The sequence below is a fragment of the Dromiciops gliroides genome, chromosome 4, assembly GCF_019393635.1.
Source record: "Dromiciops gliroides isolate mDroGli1 chromosome 4, mDroGli1.pri, whole genome shotgun sequence".
Lineage (NCBI taxonomy): Eukaryota > Metazoa > Chordata > Mammalia > Microbiotheria > Microbiotheriidae > Dromiciops > Dromiciops gliroides.
In genome coordinates, this window is record NC_057864.1 from 241,359,690 (window position 1) to 241,381,245 (window position 21,556).

The following is a 21,556-nucleotide window of genomic DNA, read 5'->3' on the forward strand; positions in this document are numbered from 1 at the left end:
GGTCTGGAGCTGCTGTGTTCCCATCAGTTCTGATTGCACCTTTGGAAGAGCCTCTGAAATGAGTCCAACTTTTCTTGTAGAATTTGATCAGCCATTCTCGAGATGAGTGGTGAAAACCTGGCAGGGCTTGTCAGGTGACATGGGCCTTAAATGTGCTGTTTAGTTGTGCAATTAGGAGTCTATCTTGTAATCGTTTATTTTGTGTGATGGAAAAAATTTCATGTCCTCCATCAGATCAACATTAGACATTGAATACTTTCTGATCTCTTTTGGGGAGACCCCTGACTTATGGAAAACCTAAGTTTGATTTTCTTTTGGGCTAGATCCTAGCTTCTTACACTATGGGTCATGACCCCATATAGTGTTGTATAAGTGAATGTGGGGGTGCATACATAAATACACACACATACATACACCCAGGTTTGTCTAAAAGTTTCTCCAGCAAAAAGGGATCATGAGTGGAAAAAGTTTATTAAGAAGCCTGGGCTAGATAATGGGGCTTAGAGCCAGTGCAGCAAAGACCTTGATCCTTTCTTTAGAGGCCATACGCTGCCAGGACTGAACCCAGAACCTGATGAAGCCCAGAGCTGGGGGGCCCAATCCTGCCTCAGCTTGGGTCTGCTGCTACTTTGTCATGTTCTTTCCCTGGATAAATGATAAATTCCTTCATGGCAGGAATTGCTTGATTTTTTGTCTTTTTATTTCCAGCACCTAGCACAGCAGGTATTTACTATGTTTTTTGACTGACTTGTAGTTTGGTTCTGTGAAAATCTATGCCCTCTCCCAATAGCTGAAAGAAATGGGGGCACAGGGTGCCCAGAACTGGACAAAAATTCATTGCAGCAACTTTCCTGAATGTTTTACAATAGTAAGCTTTTAATAAGGTCTCTGAAATGAATTAATTTCTGTAACTGTTAATAAGGTATTAACTTTTCAACTAGATAAAATTTGGGTCATGAAGGCCAGGCCTCACCAAAATGTAAAACTTGTCTTTAACTCGACTTGCACTGTTCACTCACTTTTAGTCGGGGTATTTCCATGATAGATTGAGCTGAATTTAAGATGGGTAAAAGGGAGAAATCTTTAGTGGTTTCCCATCAACTACTATATACAAATTAAAAGGCTGACTCTTGGTAGTAAAGACCTCTAAAAAAGTCATGTACCACTCCCCCAAACTTTGTATTCTAGTCAAATTGGATAACTTTAATTCCTCATTCTTGTCCTATCCATACCAAGGGCCATGGTAATATCTACACTGATCTTTTGCTTGAAATAGATATCATCTTCCTCTCTCCCCTCAACCCACTCTCAACATATTCCCAAATCCATCTTTTTCTTCCTTCAAAAATCCACTTCAGATGCCTCCTCCTCCATGAAGTTGGCCCTGATCTTCCCCAGAAAAAGTGTCCCTTCCAGAAGGCAAATACTGTCATTTTCCACATCAGAATCTGTAAGACTTATCCAGGCTGTGCCTTAATAGTTGGTGCTTAATGTTGTCTGGATTTGAACTAATCCTATAAGTTGAGGCAAAAGGTCTCAGCTCAGGGAAAGGCAGACAAGATAGGCAGGAAAAAGAAATTGAGCTAGTTGGTCAGAGAGAATTGACTTACTGGTTTTACACATGAAATCCTCTCAGTCCTAAGAGTTAAAGTTAAAGAGCTTGGAAGCCTAGACATGCAAATAGAGACTGAAACAGGGACAGTGAACCACCCTCAGTAGGAATAAAATTTAAATCTAACTTTAGTTTACTCAGTCTCTCCCCACACATAGGATCCTCCCAATTACACATAATAACATGGCTGATGTGGGCAGACATAGCATGACGCTCCTCTCTCACCAAATCCTTTCATTCAACTAAGACTTTTTTTAAGCACAGACTGTATACAAAGCACTATGCTAGGAAGAGGACCAAGGCATGGCCAGCTGCAGCCTGTGACAGTTGAGGCAGGCCAGGTCTCTGCCCCAGGCTCCTTTTATCAGATGCCTCTTCCTTTCCCTTGCATAGAGCAGGGCCCCTTCCCAGCCCCTCTTCCTTATTTTCTTATGTCTCCTCCAGCAGTCCCAGGGGCACAATGAGGGATACAGATGGCACCTTTATTAATTAAAGAAGATTAGAGAGAAAAGAACAAGGAGATAATTCAGGAATGGCAGCAATGTAACTAAGAGGGAGAAATTCTGTATGGGGAGAGAAGGAGCAGACTTCTGTCTCTATGAGGCCCTATACCAATAGGGTAGAGAAAACATCCAGAACAGAAGGTGGAGGCTACAGAAGGAGGATCACAAAGAGCCTCCAGGCATAGGAGAAGGCTGGCTCCAGGACAATGGCTCAGCTGCTCCTCCCTCCTGGATGGCTGGGGACCCTGGACGGGAAAGCGGGCATGGGAGGCACTCTCTCTGAAGGACACAATCCTGAGGTTCACCTCAGCAGGCCTGCAGGGGGAAGAGAGACATTACAGGTTACAGACTCTACAAGTAGCATCTCTTCTTCTCCAAGGAAAAAGGAAAGCTTGATGATGCCTTAGAGGTAGAGTCCCCATTAGCCTTTCTTCTGCCCATAATGACCCCCAAAGAGATTTGTCCACTTTTAAAAAATTAAAACACAGATTTTTCATCTTTTCCTACCCCCTGGAATCCTGAGGGTGCCTCTAAAACCTCTAATCCCAAAGGGAAGGGACATTGTCTGAAGCAGGACTTCTGCTGAATCATGGGATATTTTGAGAACAGTACTGGAATCTTCCTGTAGCAACAGGCTAAAATATCACCCATCCTACCACTCCCCTTTCCATCCTGAAGAGACCTTGATGCCCCAATTAAGGAGCAGAAGACCTTAGTTATAGAGGGACAGAACCAAAGTCACACTCATTCCTATAGTCTGATCACACAGATGGAGTATTATGGTCCTTGCCCATAAAGGAAAATGGATATTACCTGCAGGCTGAGGCCCAGTGCGTCCTGAGGAGAGAGTGGAAGAATGAGAAAAAGAAAGAGAGAAATATAAGGTCACAAACAGTCAGATCCTTAAAATGCAAAGCATTTCTTTTCTTTTTCTTTTCTTTTCTTTTTGTTTGCAGGGCAATGAGGGTTAAGTGATTTGCCTAGGGTCACATAGCTAATAAGTGTCAAGTGTCTGAGGCCGAATTTGAACTCGGGTCCTCCTGAATCCAGGGCAGGTGCTTTTTCCATTGCACCACCTTGCTGTCTCCAAATGCAAAGCATTTCTACCCAAGCATTAGGATGCTCATCTACCACCCCAACATGAGGGATCCTAAACTATAACCCCATTATATCTGAGGAAACCTCATAATAAAAGGGAAGGGGAAATTCGGGGGCTATAAAAGCCTCAGGGGTCTCTTTTCTTTGTCAGGCCCAGGATATGGGTCTCACTATATCCCTCAGTTAGCCAATGTCCCTACTCCGGGTTGGCTTTGGTTTGGGAAATCTTGATCCCAGTGTCTTCGACCCCTGGGCTTTTCAACTGGCCTCTTGGGATAAATTGCGTTTATGGGGTAAGGGGCAGGAGCTGGGGCCAAAGCCAGAGCCCCTGGCCCAGTGGAGACAGATTTTCCCCCCATGACTTGAGTTCTATGGATCCAAACCCTCCTCCCACCTGCTCCTCACCTTTCTGGTTCTTCAGGTGGATGATCAGTCCTACACTGAGGAAGATCAGCCCCAGGACAAAGCCTCCAATTCCACTCAGCAATTTGCTCTGGGCAGATTCAGACTGTGCCCCTGCAGAAAACATGCCTTGGGGTCACCACTTATCAGTCCCCTCTAACCCACCTTCAGCTAGTGCCATCCACCTGTGACCTAAAGCCTCAGGGTCTGTACAATTGGCGGGCACTGAGAAATTGAAAGGTAAGTAGAGGCAGAAGCCTGGATTCCTGCTCCATCTGAGTCAGAAATAGAAGGACAAAGACCAAGGGGGTTCAGGGTTGGGGGCAGGGAGAATGACTGATTTTCTGAGGACAGTTCCCATCTCTCAATCCCTGATACATCTAAAGCCTGGATTCCCAGAGGTAAAAATGTTCTATATCCTGGGGTAAGGGACATCCCAGGAGAGGATGGAACCAGATTCTTCATGTTTCCTCTGTTGAGAATTAAGTGTTGCTTCCAGAAAGCACCAGACTCTATGGATGCTAGCTCAATGCTGCAGTCAGGGAAGGGGGATAGGAGGCATAAGATCAAGGGCATAGGAAGGGGTCTGTGGGAACGTCCACTGAAGGACCTCCAGAGCTATAGGCCTCCCTGTCCTGGGGCTGTAGGGAGGGGGCAGACTGGGGACAGAGGAAGAGAATTGGCCCTCACTCCATTCCACAGTGACGGGGCTCTGTAGGCTGGCATGGTCCACGCTGCAGGTGTAGACATCTCTGCTCTGGGGAATCACTTCCAACATGACCAGGGTCTGGTAGGTCCAGTCTCCATTCTGTATCACACCCGTGGACACAACCCCAGCTGTCTCTTCCTGCCCATTCTTGAACCAGCTGACCTTGATCTTGCTTGGATAGAAGCCAGTGACAGAGCAGACCAGCAGGTGCTGCAGGGCCTCTGTCTTGGAGGGGGAGATGGTCACCCTGGGCTGGACTGAGGGGGAGGGGGAGACAAAGTGTGAGCAAACAGAGCAGCTCCCCCCCCCCTAAAAACAGCCAGTTCCTTCAGGTGAGAATTCCCCTTCCTGTCAGGCCCTGAAGGCCTCTCCCAGAGGTGTCCAGCACTGGCTCAGAGATGCTGCCCCCTGTCCAGGGGGTCAGGCCCTCCAGGCTCCCAGCGCCCCCATGGGAATCTGCTGGGTCTGCACAGGGTCCCCTTAGCCCTGGCTTTGGCAGCAGCCCCTTGGGTGATCTTGTCCGGGGTGGTGTTGGTGGAAGAGAGTTTGCTGGATAGGTGGGGGCGGGAGTCCAGCCTCCTCTGGGTCAGTTCAGGTCTGGGGGACCACCCCGCCCCGGTCCCGGCCCGGGAGTCAGCTCTGGAGGTCGGGGAGCGAGGGTGGGGTCTCTCACCTCTTCTCTCCACCGTGAAGGGCCTGTTATTATTGTAGTTGTGTCTGCACAGCGTGTCCACGTAGGCTCGATGTTCCTCCATGAGCTCCTGCTGACTGTTCCAATACTCAGCATCGGGCCGCCCCAGCTCCGTGACAGCCACGAACTTCCCCACGTCGCTGTCGAAGCGGACATATTCCTGGTCATTGTAGATGTATCTCGCCACAAACCGCACTCGCTCCGTGCCGTTGGTGAAGTAACAGTCACCCTTGCCCTGGATCACGGCATCCTCTGCGGACCGACCCGGAGCAGCGTCAGCCGCCGGCACACTGACCATCCGCGGCCCCAGTGACCAGGCGAGCACCGCCGGGCCTCAGAGCCTGACCGGTCACCCGCATGGCCTTGGTCTGTGTGCCCTCTGAGCTCTGAGCTCCCAGCTCCCCTGCCCCCTCAGAGCTATGGGGAGGGGCCGCCAGGCTAGGCCTAGCCTGGGACAGTAAGGCCACACCCCTGCCCCTCCCCCGCCCCTGAGAAGGAGGTTTGGGGGGCCATCCCTGGATTTGGAAGCTCTAAGAGGGCAACTGTCTCCCTACAGATGATACCGGAAACATGCAATAGACTGTGGCGTCCTACTTCCGGCCCCACCCAACACACGTATAGACACAGACACACAGACAAACCCCTCACATACACATACACACAAGCATTGCATGTGGAGAGGGAGGGAATGGGAAGTGAAGGGAGCCACAGGTCGTTTTATGTTAGAGGCACTGACACAACCAGGAAGAGAGAAGAGGCTGAGCTGCCTCCTCCTGGGAAATCCCCCTCATGATCCTCCTCCTCCTCCTCCTGTCAGCTCCTTCTCCCGGACATAGCTGCTTCTCTCAAGCTGTGAAGCCCTAGCAGTCTTCCAAGACCATCCTTCTACCTGAACCAAGCACCTGCCCCCAACAAAACCCCTACCCCTGTAATCTGATCAACCTGCTCCCATCTCCCAGTACAACTGCGCAGGCCAACAAATGCCCCTCACACTGACACAACTGCCCTACCCCAACTCTTTCTGTTCTACTTGAAAAAATTCCTACTTATTAACCCCACTTCAAGTTCACCTTTCCTAATCCTTCACTTTTACACAGGAAGCAACTGAAAAACAGCCTGTTGAAATGACTTACCCAAAGACACTAGGCTAATAAATCAGCTGGGGGTGTAGCACAAGTCCTGACTACAAACCCAGTCAATCTTTTCCCCAAAATCACATTGCTTAAAAACTCCCAGTCAACACCCCACATTGGTAGAAAAATCAGTGAAGAAAAATAAGTTTAACTCAAGGAACCTCATAATCAATGAGCAAATAATGTAATCTAAAGGGGACAAGGGAGAAGTCCAGTGCTGAAGAAAAGGTGGTTTCAACCCAGAGTGTTATCGTTTCACAGCAAAGGGATTCATTTCAATTCATTTAAAAAATGACAAAGTCCCTACTGTGGGGGAAAAAAAAAACATTTTTAAGCCCTGGAATTATAAAAATGCCCTCACAAAATCTGTTCATTTCATTGTTATAATCCAAAATAGGGTGAAATACACTTAGACAACAATAATACAAGAAAAGAAGGGATGCAGACAAAGAAGAGGAATGGTTAAATTGCTAAGAGAGGGCAGCTAGGTGGTGCAGTGGATAGAGCACTGGCCCTGGATTCAGGAGTACCTGAGTTCAGATCTGGCCTCAGACACTTGACACTTACTAGCTGTGTGACCCTGGGCAAGTCACTTAATCTCAATTGCCTCACCAAAAAAAAAAAAAAAAATTGGTAAGAGAATTTTGAGGAGAATCACTTCATCTGCCTAGAGGCTGAGATTTTTTTTTGGGGGGGGGGGATAGAGTGAGCTGGGCTGAGATGGTTGGAAGAGTCCAACATTGACTGAATGGAAAACAGGAATCCTTAAGAAATTTCAGAGTCCCAACATGCTTATGTTCTAGGGCCCTGGACAGCTCTGTTCCTTCTCTTCAAAGTACCCATATTTCACTTAGATTGGACCTATGTCACTCCTCTGTGACCAGACAGAATAGTAAGTAATAGTAATTATTAAAATTATTAAATTATTAAAATTATTTTTAAATTATAGTAACAATAAGGAACTAGGACACACATAGACAAGGAGAGAATTGGGCAAGGAGGTGTTCATATTCATCTTTGACTTCCCTTAATCTAGTAGTACTAGGATACTCCAGGTACAAGGACAGTGAGTATAGAGAGATTCCCCATTCAGTAAGTTCAGAAGACAATAACATGAGGGGATCTGAGGATAGAGAGAACACTATAACCTGGAGAGATCTAGGAAGTTTTAATGGCAGATGAGGATCTTGAGTTGTTTGATGAAGGAAGCCAAGGCTCAGAAGACAGAGATGAGGAGAAAGTACATTCTAAGGATGAGAAGCAGCTTATACAAAAACTTGGAGGAAAGAGATGAGGTTTTAATTCTGGGAAAATCTGGATGAACAGTTTAAAGGGAATGAAGAGTATTGAAAGAAAAGTCATATGGACTGGAGAACTAGTTGGAGTCTGATTGTGAGTATTTTAAATGTCAGACTGAGGAATTGGGAATTAATCCTAGAGACAAAGGGAAGACACAGAAGGTTTGTGAAAAGGCTAGGAATATTGTTTGACATTGGTGTGAACAATGGATAATGGGCAGAATAGGGCTGACCTGTAAATTGAAAAGGTTACTAAGGAAACCTGGTCAGTGCTTAAACAGTCCCCTCAGTCCCATGACCACAGAAGCACATATCATTGCCAGCCTAGCCTGAGAATGGCCTTGGTGTCTTTGGGGCTCTGATCTACCATCTACCCCAAATGATCACCTTGTTTTTCTGTAGAAGGAGTCCTACCCAATCTCTCCAGTGGCCTCTATTCCACAATAGGAGAGATTTCCTACCCTCTTCTAGGAAGCCCAAGGACCCTGTCTCCTGGGTAGAAGACCCAGGGAACATCATTGCACTTACTTGGAATGTCCCTGGCCCAAGATACAGGTAAACTCAGCACCATCAGAGTCATTAACAGACTAATCTTCCAGCAGCCAGGAGAGATCCAAACATCAACCATGTCAGAGATGAGCAGGAATCAAGGCAATGAGCAAACAGCAGGATGGATGGCCTCTACCCAGTCAATAAAGTACCCCACTTGTGGGACAAAAAGACCTGACTAGTATTTCTAAGTTCTCTAACATTGAACAGTAATTAAAAGAGGAACCAATAAGCTTTAAGGGTGAGCTGTGTCATCTGTCTCCAGGCAGCACGTTATTGTAAAGAGACTTCTAGGACACTGTTCTTGGCAGAAGAAACAAGTTCCCTAGATACAAATCCTTACTGATTCCTAAATGAACTTGCTTTCTCATTTGTCCCTTGCTTTGCTCATATCTTCAGCCTCTCCTCTTTTGTTTTTAAAAGGCATCCTATTAGAATGTAAATTCTATGACAACATAGTTTTATCTCCAGCTTTTAACACAATGCTTTGTACATAAGAGGTGACTAAGTCATTCTTTCTTTCAAAAATATACAGATTTATAATAATAATGCTTTACATGCACTTAATGCTTTCAGATTACAAGGTGCTTTGCTTATAGTAACCCTCACAACAATTCAATGGTGCTGTTATTGAAGGTTTCATTATCAGCATTTTCCATGTGAGGAAACAAAAGCTCAGAGAGCTTAAAATACTTGCTCAAGGACCCACAGCTATGTAAGCACACACCAGAATTCTAACTCAAGGTTTCTTTTCACTAAAGCCAACAACCTCAAACTCACTAAAAATTCATCCTTTGACCTTGCTGATTAATTCTTCTAGCTCTATATACCCAACTGGTTCCAAAGGTTTGTCATGCCGGGGTGAGAGTGGGGATAAGCTCCCACTCTCTATAAAATGCTCCAATGGCATGCATCTCAAATAGCCTCTGACAACAGAAACCCAACTCCTGACCTTCTTGTGATGGAACTGTTTCCACTAACAGGAGAAGGGGTGAAGGAGAGTCACTGGCACTTTAAAAACCAGTCGCTTCTGGCAGGTGGGGCTCATTAGCATTGGCAGGCAACCCGCCTAGGGGAAGGAACCCTGATTTTAAACCCTCACTGCCTTGCAGCTATACTCATATATGGGAAAGGCTTCGGGATTTAACCCCAAGGAAAAATCAGGAGTCAGAGTCCCTTAGGCAGTTGGATGTTGGACATCACATCCCTCTGGCAACTCCTGCAGTGGCACTGGTGCCAAACTGTATTGGCTCTGCCTCTCCTTTGGATCCACCAATGTCACGGAGAGGGAAAACCTGCTGCATGGGCAACAGCTTGTTTTTCATATTGATCTGCCCAGGCCAGCTCCCTGGAGAGGATACTCCAGCTATTCCTTATGGGGTAGATACAACACGAGATGCGGCAGTTACCGGTTATAAGTCACTCAGGAGCTGCAGCTCACATATCGGACTGCACAGCCACACTATGGTCTGTGGCTCTTCAAGGTGCTGATCCATGGTCGTCCTGGACTGGTGGAGGCCTACTACTATTATATCCAACTTCACAAATGAGTGGTATTTAGCCACCAGTTCCCTTTTCTGGTGTAGCTCTATCATTGACTAATTGCAATCTAGCTCCTAGCCTTAAGAGAATACCATAAACTTTCTCTCAGAGGTCCACAAACACCTAATTGTATTTGATCTTTTCTTCAACCACCTTGGCTCCTCATCTTCAGAAACTTTCCACAACACCTCTCCCTTAGAAGTCTTCTCCCAACACCATCTAAGTTAAAATAATATAGTGCTTCACTGGTTTCCCAAATTTCTGTCTCATCAAGTTTTCTGTCTATTTGAATAATTTTTCTTTCTCCTCCAATACCATCAAGAGGACTCTACCTCTCTTGGTCTTTGATGCTGACTTTCTTTTTCTAGAGCAAATCATTTGAAGATTTGATCCTCTTTCAAAACTTCAAGAATCATTTCTCCATGAGAGATTTCCAGAAATAGATTTCTATCTTCAACCTCTCACTCAAAGTCTAGTTCCATAGTTTTGATTCACTAAAGTACGCATACATTTGCATAGACCTTAAGCTTTCTAAATGAATTTTGCTATGATGTCCACCATCATTTATGGGGCTCATTTTTGGAAATGCTAACCTTAAAATTCTCGGTTAATTCATCCCAGAAGCTGACTTTAGCTCAGAGAGGTGCCATAGGAAGAAGGAGCACTCCTCTTTGTCTCTTCTTTATGCTATAATCCTTGTAACTCAAACTATGTTCAGTAAGAATATTTGTAATTCCTTTATCTTCTCAGTGTGTGATTCATTCTGACACTCTTGGACCACTTAGGGAGAAGTTACAATCGTGTCTTGATTATTATTTCCATTAGCTGATATTTCTTCTTTCCTTCAGGAAAAGTCATTATTATAAGATAGATTTTCTTTGTGTAGTGACAACCACCTTCAACACCCAAATCACATGCAGGAATTTTCTGGGTTAGTATCAACTCCAGACCATAGCTCTCAAGCCTCTACTGATTTTTTTTTTTTAAACTGGAAGAAAACCAGAAGACATATCCATTCAAAGCAAAAGACATAAAATTAAACAGCATAGCAAATAAAGAATGAGTCAGGAATCCCCACTCACACAGGAAGATATTTTCCCATAAATTATACCACATCAATAGTGGGATGAAAGGGATACACACAGGAAAATCCCATGGTCTGAGGACACACATGACCAAGGCACACACATTCTCAGGGCACCTCACACATTCCATACTTCACAGCTGCCAATGGCCTCTGTGGATATCATTAGGTGCAGGATTCTACAGTGATACCATCAGGTGAGCTCATTTTTCCTTTTTTCTCTAATCTTCAGTTGCTGTTTCGTGGCACACTGTTCTCTGCTGCCCTCTGCTGGTGATTGTTGACCACAAAGTCTGGTCAATTATTAAGAAACTGGACTCAGCAAAGGGGAAATTATTTTTCCCAACAATGCCTCTGGTTCATGTGGAGATTAACTCAAAAAGACTGAAAAAAAATACTGGTGGATCTCCAGAACGTGATACTACTTTCTTATAATTTTAAAGTAAGTTTTCATTGTTGTCCTTTTTTTTTTTACATCATGTAATCTCCACCATTTTTCATTCCCCTTCCAGATAGCAATCATGTTTAAAAAGTAATATCTTTAAACAGAAAAACAAAAAGAAGATGAAAAACGGGGAAATTAGCACAGCTATTAAATATATAGAAAATGGGAGGGGGTAATGCCCCAGCATTTTTAGAGCCTGGATGCTTCTCCAATCCTTTTCAGTCCCACCTAGCTTGATGCTGGCAAACACATAGCCCCCTGTATCCCTTCTTTTCAGTGCTAGAGCAGATTCCAGAGATACTATTCATGCTAACCACACTAAAGGCATATAAATTGATGCAGCCCATGTAGAGATACATATCTTACAGTCATGAATATCCCACATACAGACAAGAAAACTAACATTTTAGCATGAAGGGAATCTTAAAGTCACAAAAGGAGTAAGGAAAAGAATCACAATCTGAACCTATAAACTCAGAACTGCCTAGGATTTCAAAGTTCAACTAATCCAATTTTTTGGGGGGGGGCAATGGGGGTTAAGGGACTTGCCCGGGTCACACAGCCAGTAAGTGTTAAGTGTCTGAGGCCGGATTTGAACTCAGGAACTCCTGAATCCAGGGCCAATGCTTTATCCACTGCGCCACCTAGCTGCCCCCCAACTAATCCAATTTAGTCATTTAAAAAATGAAGACAATGCAGAGAATTACTTGACTATCCAGGCATTATGTGAGTAGAAAATGGTTCCCAGGTTTTTTTACTTCAAAGCCAGCAGACTTTTCCCACAGTTCCACACTTCCTTAGCAGGGGGAGCTCCTAGCCATTGCCTTTGTCCTAACATCATGCTTTCTGAGAAGTCTCCTCATGGCTCTTAGATACTGAATGGATACCTCTAGGGATAGAGAACAAGTCCTCTAACTCCAGATCCAGTGGGTTTTCCTTTCAATTACATTACTTAATAACTTCATTCAATATTTCATAAATCAGGGTAACATCTTTTTAAGAAAAAAGAAGAAGAAGCTAATGCTAAAGAGCTGTATGGCAATGAAGTAATCAAATCTATGTTAGAATAGAGAAGTAGAGTGGTGAAGAAGATTTAATTTCAACTTTCAATTGAATTCACTGCAACAAGTGTTAAGTCCCTACTTGGTATAAAACATGGCTAAGCACTGGGGATACAAAAATTAGAGCAGTATAAGTTCACATTACATCACTACAATATAATATGGGGAGAAAGACACCTAAAGTGTTATAATACAAGGAACTATGTGATACAGGCAAGAATAGGAATGGGCAAATTGGTAAGAGGAATCTGAGGGAGATCATTTCATCATACTTAAAAGTTCAGGCTTTGGGGTTGTAATGGTTTGGGTCATGATTCTTTGAGGAGTCCAGGACTGACTAAAAACAAAGATTCTTGGAGAGGTTCCTTTGTCCTAACATTCTATCCTCTGGGCATATGGACAGGTTCCTTTTTCTCTGAGACTCAGTTTCTTTGGGAAGTCTCCCATTCCATCTCATTTAGATTGTAACTATTTCATTCTTATGTGATCAATGAGACCAGTTGAGGTTAAGGGAATAGGACATAAAGATACAGAGAAAGAACTGGTCTAGTTGATCTCCATCCTAAAGCTTAGTTTTCTTAGTTTGGGAATAGCAGGTTGAACAGTTTGACTATAGTTTAAAGTGTCATGGGACAATCATTTAAAATAAAGCTGGGGAGTTATGCTGCATTCAGAGTGGTGAGGGTTTTAAATGTCAGGCTGAAGAATTTGTATTTTCTCTTAGAGACAAGGCAAAGCCACAAAAAGTGTGTGAGGAGGTGAGTGACCTGGTTTGTCCTATGACTTTGGAAGAGGATTTGGCAGTTGTGGGAACAATAGATAAGAGAGAGAAAACCCTAGACCATGGCTGAACAGTTATGAAACCGCATGTTATTTAGGGCAGGAGAGAGAGAATTTGGTCAGTTCTCAAACACTGTCCTCAGCCATACTATCTTCCTACTGGCAACAGACAGACACAGTGACTCCAGACCAGCTGGAATACAAAATTCATGGAATAAGACAAGTAAATTTTAAAAAGATGATTGCACATGAAACTGGAAATCTAGTATGTGCAACTTGCTATTTCTTTTAAATAAATAATAAAGTTATTATGTAAATGTCTTTCCTCCTTTTAGTGTTTTTTTTTTCAAAAAAGAATTTCACTTTTATACTCTTCATTACTTTTCTGTCTATTCTAAAAATTTATTCTTTGATTAATTTTTCCTATGTTTATTTATTCCTTCTTTAGTCTTTCTCTTTCTTGTAACGAAGCTTCTAAGGTACTTATTTTGAATTCCCTCATCTAAACAAAATGTTTCTTTTTTAAACAGACACAGCACCCCCACTTCTTGCCATTGTCATGGGAAGGGGGATGAAAGTAAACTAAGAGATCGCTCAGGGTTTGCCATGTCATACAAAACATGCTAAGTCTTTTCATCACCACATGTCCAGTGGGTGAGTAGCCTATATTGGCCCACATTTTGCTTTTTGTGAGTTGAAAATTCACATTCAATCAGCAAGGAGGTGCACTTTATAATTTGTCCACTAGGGGATAAACTGCTCCAATAATAAATAGCCCAGTGAACCCAGCAACCTTGAAGCTTGCTAAAGCTCTTCTCTGTGCACATGGGCAAATTGATTGACCCTACTAAATTAAAAAGTTGAAAAAACAGAAATCCACACTGACCCAGTGTCTGAATGAAACTAGGATATGCTACAAAATATGGCTAAGAATTGTTAAAATATGGAACTTTCTGTCTAGCTCCCACTTTGCCTCTGGGAAATTTTCTACTCTTTGCCAGTCTTCTATATTGATACTGGTTTATTCACAACAACAAAGTAAAAATGCAAAGACACAGTCAATTTCTACAGTCTCATAGAGGGCTTTGATCGATTTTTTCAAAATCTCCTCTTGCTTGTCTTCCCAATTCTTTAGGATACATGAGGCACAGTTCCTCATCACTTGCTCCTTGAGGCTATAGAAATTTAACTAGGGCCATCACACAGAGCATGCTCAGAGTTGACCTCCCTGGCTTCAATATGGGAGCTTTGGATCCTCCTTCTGGCCATATGGAGACTCAGTAATAAATGAACTTGATTGGTTGATTGGTTGGTTGTTGTCCTTCATTCTCAGAGAGGACCAAAATGACATCACTATGTTAGGGTCAAGATATAGTGTGTCCAACTGTGAGTGGCCAGACCAATTTGAGATCAGAATGCTTTACCACAGTTCAGGCACAAATAATCCATGTGAACATTCGGGTTGGATTCTTTAAATTTGCATATCACACATTTCTTTTGAGCTATTTCAATTTTGCTTTGCTCATAGAGCACAGCACCTTCTCTGATGAGGGCATGCCATGCTGGGCAGTCCTGTGCCAGTGTCTCCCATGTCATGCCATTACTTTCAAAGTTCTTAAGAGAAAACTTGAGAGTGTCCTTATATTGCTTTTTCTGATCATCATGTGACCCCTTGCTTTCTGTGATTTCTCCACAAAATAGGCAAGCATACATTTGACATTAGAACAATGTGGCCAGTCCATTGGAGTTGTGCTCTCTACAGTAGAGTTTGAATGCTTGGCAAGTTAGCTGGAGAGAGGACCTCAGTGTCTGGTATATTATGCTGCCAGGTGATCTTCAGAATTTTCCTAAGGCAATTCAAATGGAAGTGATTCCATTTCCTGGCATGGGCTGGGATACTGTCCAGGTTTCACAGGCATACATACAACATTGAAGTCAGCACAATGTCTCTGTAGGCCTTCAGTTTAGTAGTCTGTCTAATACCTCTTCTCTCCCACACTTTTCTTTGGAGCCTCCCAAATGCTAACCTAGCTCTGGAAATGCACACATCAACCTCATCAGCAATGTGTATATCTGTGGAAAGTATACTGCCAAGGTAAGTGAACTTTTCCACAATATTCAAAACTTCCATTTGCTGTAACCGATGGTTCCACATGTGGATGGTGTGATGCTGGCTGATGGAGCACCTGAGTTTTCTTGGTTTAATTGTTAGGTCAAAATTATCACAAGCATCAGAGAAGTGGTCCATATTTTCTTGTATCTCAACTTCAGAGGCTGCATTGAGTGCCCAATCATCTGCAAACAGAAAATCATGCACACTCACTCCACTTTAGTCTTGGCTTGTAGCCTTTTCAAGTTGAAGAATTTACCATCATTGTGGTAGTTGATCTTGATGGCATGTTCGTCCTCATTGAAGGCATTTCACAACATGACTGAAAACATCAGGAAGAAGGCAGATGAAAATTCAGTTTTATGCTGATAGTAACATTCCAAAGAGTTTTTATTATGCCCTGAAGGCTATTTGTGGGCCAAAAATATATGGCTCATCTCAACTACTCAGTGCTGATGGAGCCACATTGATTATTGACAAGGACATGATCCTGGAGAGATGGGCTGAACATTTCCATAGTGTTCTCACAATCAATGCTGAAGTCATTGATCATTTACCTCAGGTTGAAGTCAGCCCCTCTCTAGACAACTGTTCAACTGAAGAAGAGGTTTTGAATGCTGTTAGGTTCCTTTCCTGTGGCAGAGCACCTGGTGCTGATTCTATTCCAGCTGAGATTTACAAGGTTGGGGGTCCATTGCTCATGCAAAAATTTACTGATATTTTTCTGCTTATATAGCAAGAGGAGGTTATACCCCAGGAGTTCAAGGATGCCTCCATTGTCCTTCTCTATAAAGGTAAAGGAAATAGAATGTCCTGTGACAATCATGAGGTGTGTGTGTGGGGGGGTGATGTCTCTCTCTTAGTCCCTGCTGGCAAGATTCTTGCCAGACTCTTCCTTAATAGACTGATCTTTCACCTAAAAGATGGTTATCTACCTGAGAGCCAGTGTGCCTTGAGAAAGGGTCAAGGAATGGTTGATATGGTGTTTGCTGCCCGAGGAGAAATGCCAAGAGCAGAAGAGAGGTTTTTACACAACATTCATAGACCTGACCTAGGTCTTTGATACTGTCAGTTGTGAGGGCTTATGGAAAATTATGTCAAAATTTGGTTGCCCAGAGAAGTTCATCAGTATTATATGTCATTTTCATGATGGTGTACTTGCATGGGTTCGGGATGATGGATAATGCTCCCATGTTTTCCCAGTCACCAATGGAGTAAAACAAGGTCGTACGCTTACTTGCTCCTAAATGAAATGAGTTTTTTAGTATGATACAGCAAACTCTGAGTGGCCCCTTAGTTCTTCTCTAACCCCATGACAGTAGCAGGGGGCATTGCTGTGTCAGGTAAAAGAAGAGACAACTGCTAGCCCAATCTCTCTTGCTTTGACACTTCAAGTGGCATCATCTAACTTCAAAATTTGCATTGAGGGGTGGGAATGGGCATAGTGACTGTATCTGTGTGGAAGCTATTACAAGGACACTCAACTAAGAGAAATTCTTCCTGGTCCCCTGCCTGAATTTCCTTTTTTGTGTTTGATCTTTCCTGAGATGAGACAAATGAATATCCACCCTGAAATGGACATGTCTAGGCTCAATGAAACCTTATTAGTTTGAGAGATCTGGATATCCTGATTCCCATTGGTTTGGAACTGAATAGTGCCGGGGGTTCCTGACATCTGTTCTAGTGGTCTTTGAGAGGATAGACACTGAGAAAGTGATTGACCAAAGCCTGGGAATTTTTCCCAGCAGATATGGTCTAGGAGTTGTTTAGGCAGTGTATAACTGCAACAAAATATAAAATCATATAGAAGTTCTGCAATTCACTTTATATTCTAATAAGATTTAAGTATCAGCTTCTTAGACACCTATGATAGAACTAGATGTATAGTTGTTAAATCCTGTTATCCTCCACTGGGTGATTTTTATGTTCGTAAAGAATTAATTGTTATTTGAGGTTTTTATGCCTCGGGGAGCACTAGCCTGGGGCTCCGCAAACCGCACGGTGCTCCACCCACTGGTTGTAGCCGTTGCCAGGGCTCTGGCACCTCACGTCATCACCACTCGCCTAAGCCTACATGGGCCTGGCAAAATTATAATGATTGGAAGCCTAGTGAGGGCAGTCATGTGACTGTCAAAGCAGCCATCCCATTGTCTGGGACTGTGTGGGGTGTTTTCTAGGTTTGGGGGAGAATTGGGCATTCTAGGTGGAAGCTGGAGAGCGACAGGCGCTGTATTTTCAGCTGATTCCTGGGCGGTGGTATTTTTCAGGTATTATAATTTCCCTTTCCCCATTTTATTTCCTTTCCCTTGATCCTACTGATTCTGTTTGTGTGTTTTGTTTTTTTGAGTTCGTTCTTGTTAAAATAAATCTTGTTCTGTTTTGAGGGAGGCTGCCGGTTTCCTTCCTTGCCCCAATATTGCAGTGGCCGCTTAGGTAGCACTCCCCAATTAAAAATTGGTCCCCACATGTTTATTATTTTTTTGCATGTAGGAATAAATTAAACAACTCATACATGATTGATATTGTACTTTGTGTATCTTTTTAATCCTTTTAGAAGAGTAAATTTGTCCCCAGGTCACCAAAATGGGGATTTAATGAGCTCAGAGTATCATAACAGGCAACATATACATAATCCTGCCAGAATTGCAAAGTGCTTTAAAAATATCTTATTTGCTGTTGGAGATAATGTGGGAAAACTTGGATACTAATATATTGTTTGTGGAGTTATGAACTGATCCAACCATTCTGGAGAGCAATTTGGAACTATGGCCAAAGGGCTGTAAAACTGTGTATACCCTTTGATCCAGCAATACCACTACTGGGTTTATAAAAAAAAAGACATCCCCAAAAAGAGAAAAAGGCCTATTTGTACAAAAATATTTATAATGGTTCTTTTTGTGGTGGCTAAGAAGAATCAGGAGAATTTTGTGCACAGTGACAGCAATATTGTTTGATGAAGAACTGTGAATGACTATTAACTATTCTCAGCAATACAATGACCCAAGACAATCTCAAAGGACTTATGATGAAACATACTATCCACCTCCAAAGAAAGAACTGATATTGATTGAACACAGACTGAAGAATGCTATTTTTTATTTTTCATTTTTTTCTTTTATTCAAATTTTCTTATACAAAATGACCAATATAATGTTTTACATAATTGCACAACAACAAAAAAAGTGAAAAGGCTATGATTCGATTTGCATTCAGACTCCATAGTTCATTTTCTGGTTGTGGAGAACATTTTCCACAATGAGTCTTTTGGGATTATCTTGGATCATTGTATTGCTGAGAAGAGCTAAACTATCACAGTTCATCATTGCTAGTGGTGGCCTCCCTCAGAGGCCAGCTATGAAGGTTCAGAACCTGAAAACTGCTACAGGAAGATGCAGAAAACGAAGGGAGAGTCAAAGCTGGGATCAGAAGGGCATTCTTTGCTGATGGCAAAGAAGACAATTTTATTGAGGGTCTACATGTTGCTTAAATACTATAGGGCTATGTGAGCGATACTGCATTTGTGGTAATTCTAGGACAATGGTGTTTGCTCCAATGAGGCAGGGGTTTGGGAAAACAGGATTTATAAGTAGTAGGAATGTAAAAATAACAAAGCAAGGTTGAGGGGCCCTTAAGGGGTTCTGCAAGCCTTGCTTAAATAGCATCCTCAAGTGTCCCTAACAGATCATCATCACACAATGTTGCTGTTAATGTGTACAATATTCTTTTGGTTCTGCTCATTTCACTCAGCATCAGTTCATTTAAGTCCAGCTTTTTCTGAAATCTGCCTGCTTATCATTTCTTATAGCATAATAGTATTCCAGCACATTCATTTAGCACAACTTGTTCAGCCATTACCCAATTGATGGGTATCCCCTCAATTTCCAATTCTTTGCCACCACAAAAAGAGGAGCTATAAATATTTTTATACACGTGGGTCCTTTCTCCCTTTTTATGATCTCTTTAGGATTTAGTCCTAGTAGTGGTATTGCTGGGGCAAAGGGTATGCACAGTTTTATAGACTTTTGGGCATGGTTCCAAATTGCTCTCGAGAATGATTGGATCAATTCACATGTCCACCAACAATGCATTAGTGTTTCAATTTCCCCACATCTTATCCAACATTTATCATTTTCTCTTTTTGTTATAGTAGTGAATCTAATAGGTATGAGTAGTTTTAATTTGCATTTCTCTAATCAGTAGTAATTGAGAACATTTTTTTCATATGACTGTACATATCTTAATTTCTCGGTTTAGCAGATTTAGCAGGCATGATATTAGTTCAAAATTCTGGAACCATAGATTTTCTTGAACTGTCAACTGTCTGGGATAGTCCCTTCTGGACTATCTATCTGTATGACTTTAATCTGTTACCTTGGTCCCTGAGCCACTTTGGTCCAGACACAGAACTGGTTTTACTCTGTATTTACCTGGTAGAAGCTCTATTAGTCTATATTCATCTGAGGCTAAGGAGAAAAGAAACAGGGCAATTGCCTTAGGTAGTCAAATATTGATGGATATAAGTGAGTAATGAAACTTGGTGGGAAATGTCTCTAGATGCTCATGTCTGATCTGAAGGCAAATTTGTGAGGCTCCTTCAAGAACAATTTGGAAAAACCTTATCCAAGAAAGGTAACACCCCAAATGAAATATTGAAATAACTACTTACACATAAGTGACTTGACATCTTTAAAATGTCATTTTTCTGAGGAAACAAAGGTAACACGTAACAAAAACCATAAAGGAATAATTTGTGAGGTAGATGGAGTTGCAAGTCCTCAAGGAGATTGGAGTACCAGATCATCCTATTTGTCTCACAATGACTCCGTATGTGAGCCAAGAAGCAACAATTAGAACTGAATATTGAACAATTGTTCAGTAAGATTGGAAAAGGAGTATGACAAGGCTACAGATTGTCACCTTATTTAAGTTTTGCAGAGTACATTCTGTGAAATGCCAGGCTGGATGGAAAAGAATGACTAGATACTATAGCAGATGATGTTAGGGAGCAGCAGAAAGACTGAACGGCTAAAGAATAACCAAGGAGAACACAGTGCTCTACATCCCTAAAGATATTTTCAGCTCTGAAGCAGTTTACAAATTCACAACTGTGAACTACTTCTGCATTGTTTGCTTTGGCTGAATGTGTCTCCTGCATGTGTGCCTTCTCATATGCCTTGTTCTCGTGTGTACCTTATATGGATGTCTCTCCATGGGTATCCCCTCCATGGATGATCCCTAGTCACACTTGTCTCTTGCATGCACCCTTCTCTACTGAAAATGTGGTAACCGGGCCCTTGTGAATATGAAAATATGTTTTTGTTGCTTAATTTTCTATTCTCTTTAAATGTCTTTGGGTTTAATCTTATAAAAAGCCGTATTGTGCAGTGGGGAAAATGCTAAATCAGAGGATGTGTGTTCCTATTCCAACATTGTCATTCCAATATTTGTCATCTTTGTCAAGTCACTCCATCTCTCTTGAATTCATTTTATTCATCTTTAAAATTAAAGGCTTGTACCAAATTATCTTTTATCTTTTAATCTGATGAGTTCCCTCTGGTTAGCCTAGCAAAAGTAAATATCAATATATTGATATTTGATATATGAGGGCTTGTGATCAGTGATTTTGAGTGGAAGCTTATACACAAAATTCCTAGAGGCACATATGTGAGCATTGATCCAGTTGACAAAAATCCTTCCTTCCTTCCTTCCCTCCTTTAATTGAAAGTGTTGGAATTAGAAGCTAGAAAGTTTGAGTTTAATCTTATCTCTGATACTGATTGTATAACTCTTGGATTCTCATTTTACCCACAATGCAGTTCTACTCATAATGTGGTTGTTTTGAGCATAAATTTGATAATGAGGGAATGAAAAAGGACTTAATAAGTGCTTCCCATGTTCCAAGCATTGTGCTAAGTGCTAGGGAAACAAACAGAAATAGCAGGATATTCCCTGCTTCCAAGGAAATCATATACAGGGGATACAACATAAGTGAGAGTTCAGTTGCAGGTAGATGGCAGATTATGGGTATCCTTAGGTTATATCAGTAGGTCAGATGACAGTGCTGGAGGTCTGGAGGGCATAGAGGCAAAGAGGGTAAATGCTAAGTCCTGGAGGACCTCAGGAGTCAGTGACAAGACAAATGGTGAAGCCTGGTGGTTCTTTAAACTGTTTCCAAGCATTAAAGGATTACATAAATGCCAGGAATTTTTCTTCTTCCCCCGACAGCTTCTCAAATGCCTGAAGACTGATGTTATGTCAGGCTTCTGTCCCCAAGGTAAACATCCTCAGTCACTTCAACTGCTTCATGTATAGCTTGGCTGCCAGTCTACTCACTCTTTTTGTCATCTTCTTCTGGATGTGTTCCAGCTTGTAGATGTACTTCCTTAAAGGAGGCTCCAGAACTGAGCACAATACCTCATATGTGGCCTGACCAGGATAGAGAATAGTTGAAATATCACTTCCCTAATTTGAATACAAACTCACTTCAGAAAAAACATTTGCTAAATGCCTATTGTGGGGAGAGTATTTTGATACGCACT

The 21,556-nt window shown here is 42.4% G+C and overlaps 1 protein-coding gene across 1 annotated transcript; it reads right to left on the reverse strand.

The window, feature by feature from the left end:
• Positions 1-2,371: 2,371 nt before the first annotated feature.
• LOC122755482 (DLA class II histocompatibility antigen, DR-1 beta chain-like) lies at positions 2,372-5,313 on the reverse strand. The gene is made up of 5 exons (XM_044003993.1): positions 4,998-5,313; positions 4,306-4,581; positions 3,619-3,729; positions 2,929-2,952; positions 2,372-2,430 (listed from the first exon to the last, which is right to left on the reverse strand). The coding sequence occupies exons 1-5, from the start codon at positions 5,311-5,313 to the stop codon at positions 2,417-2,419; spliced, it is 741 nt and encodes a 246-aa protein (XP_043859928.1). The 3' UTR covers positions 2,372-2,416.
• Positions 5,314-21,556: the final 16,243 nt, after the last annotated feature.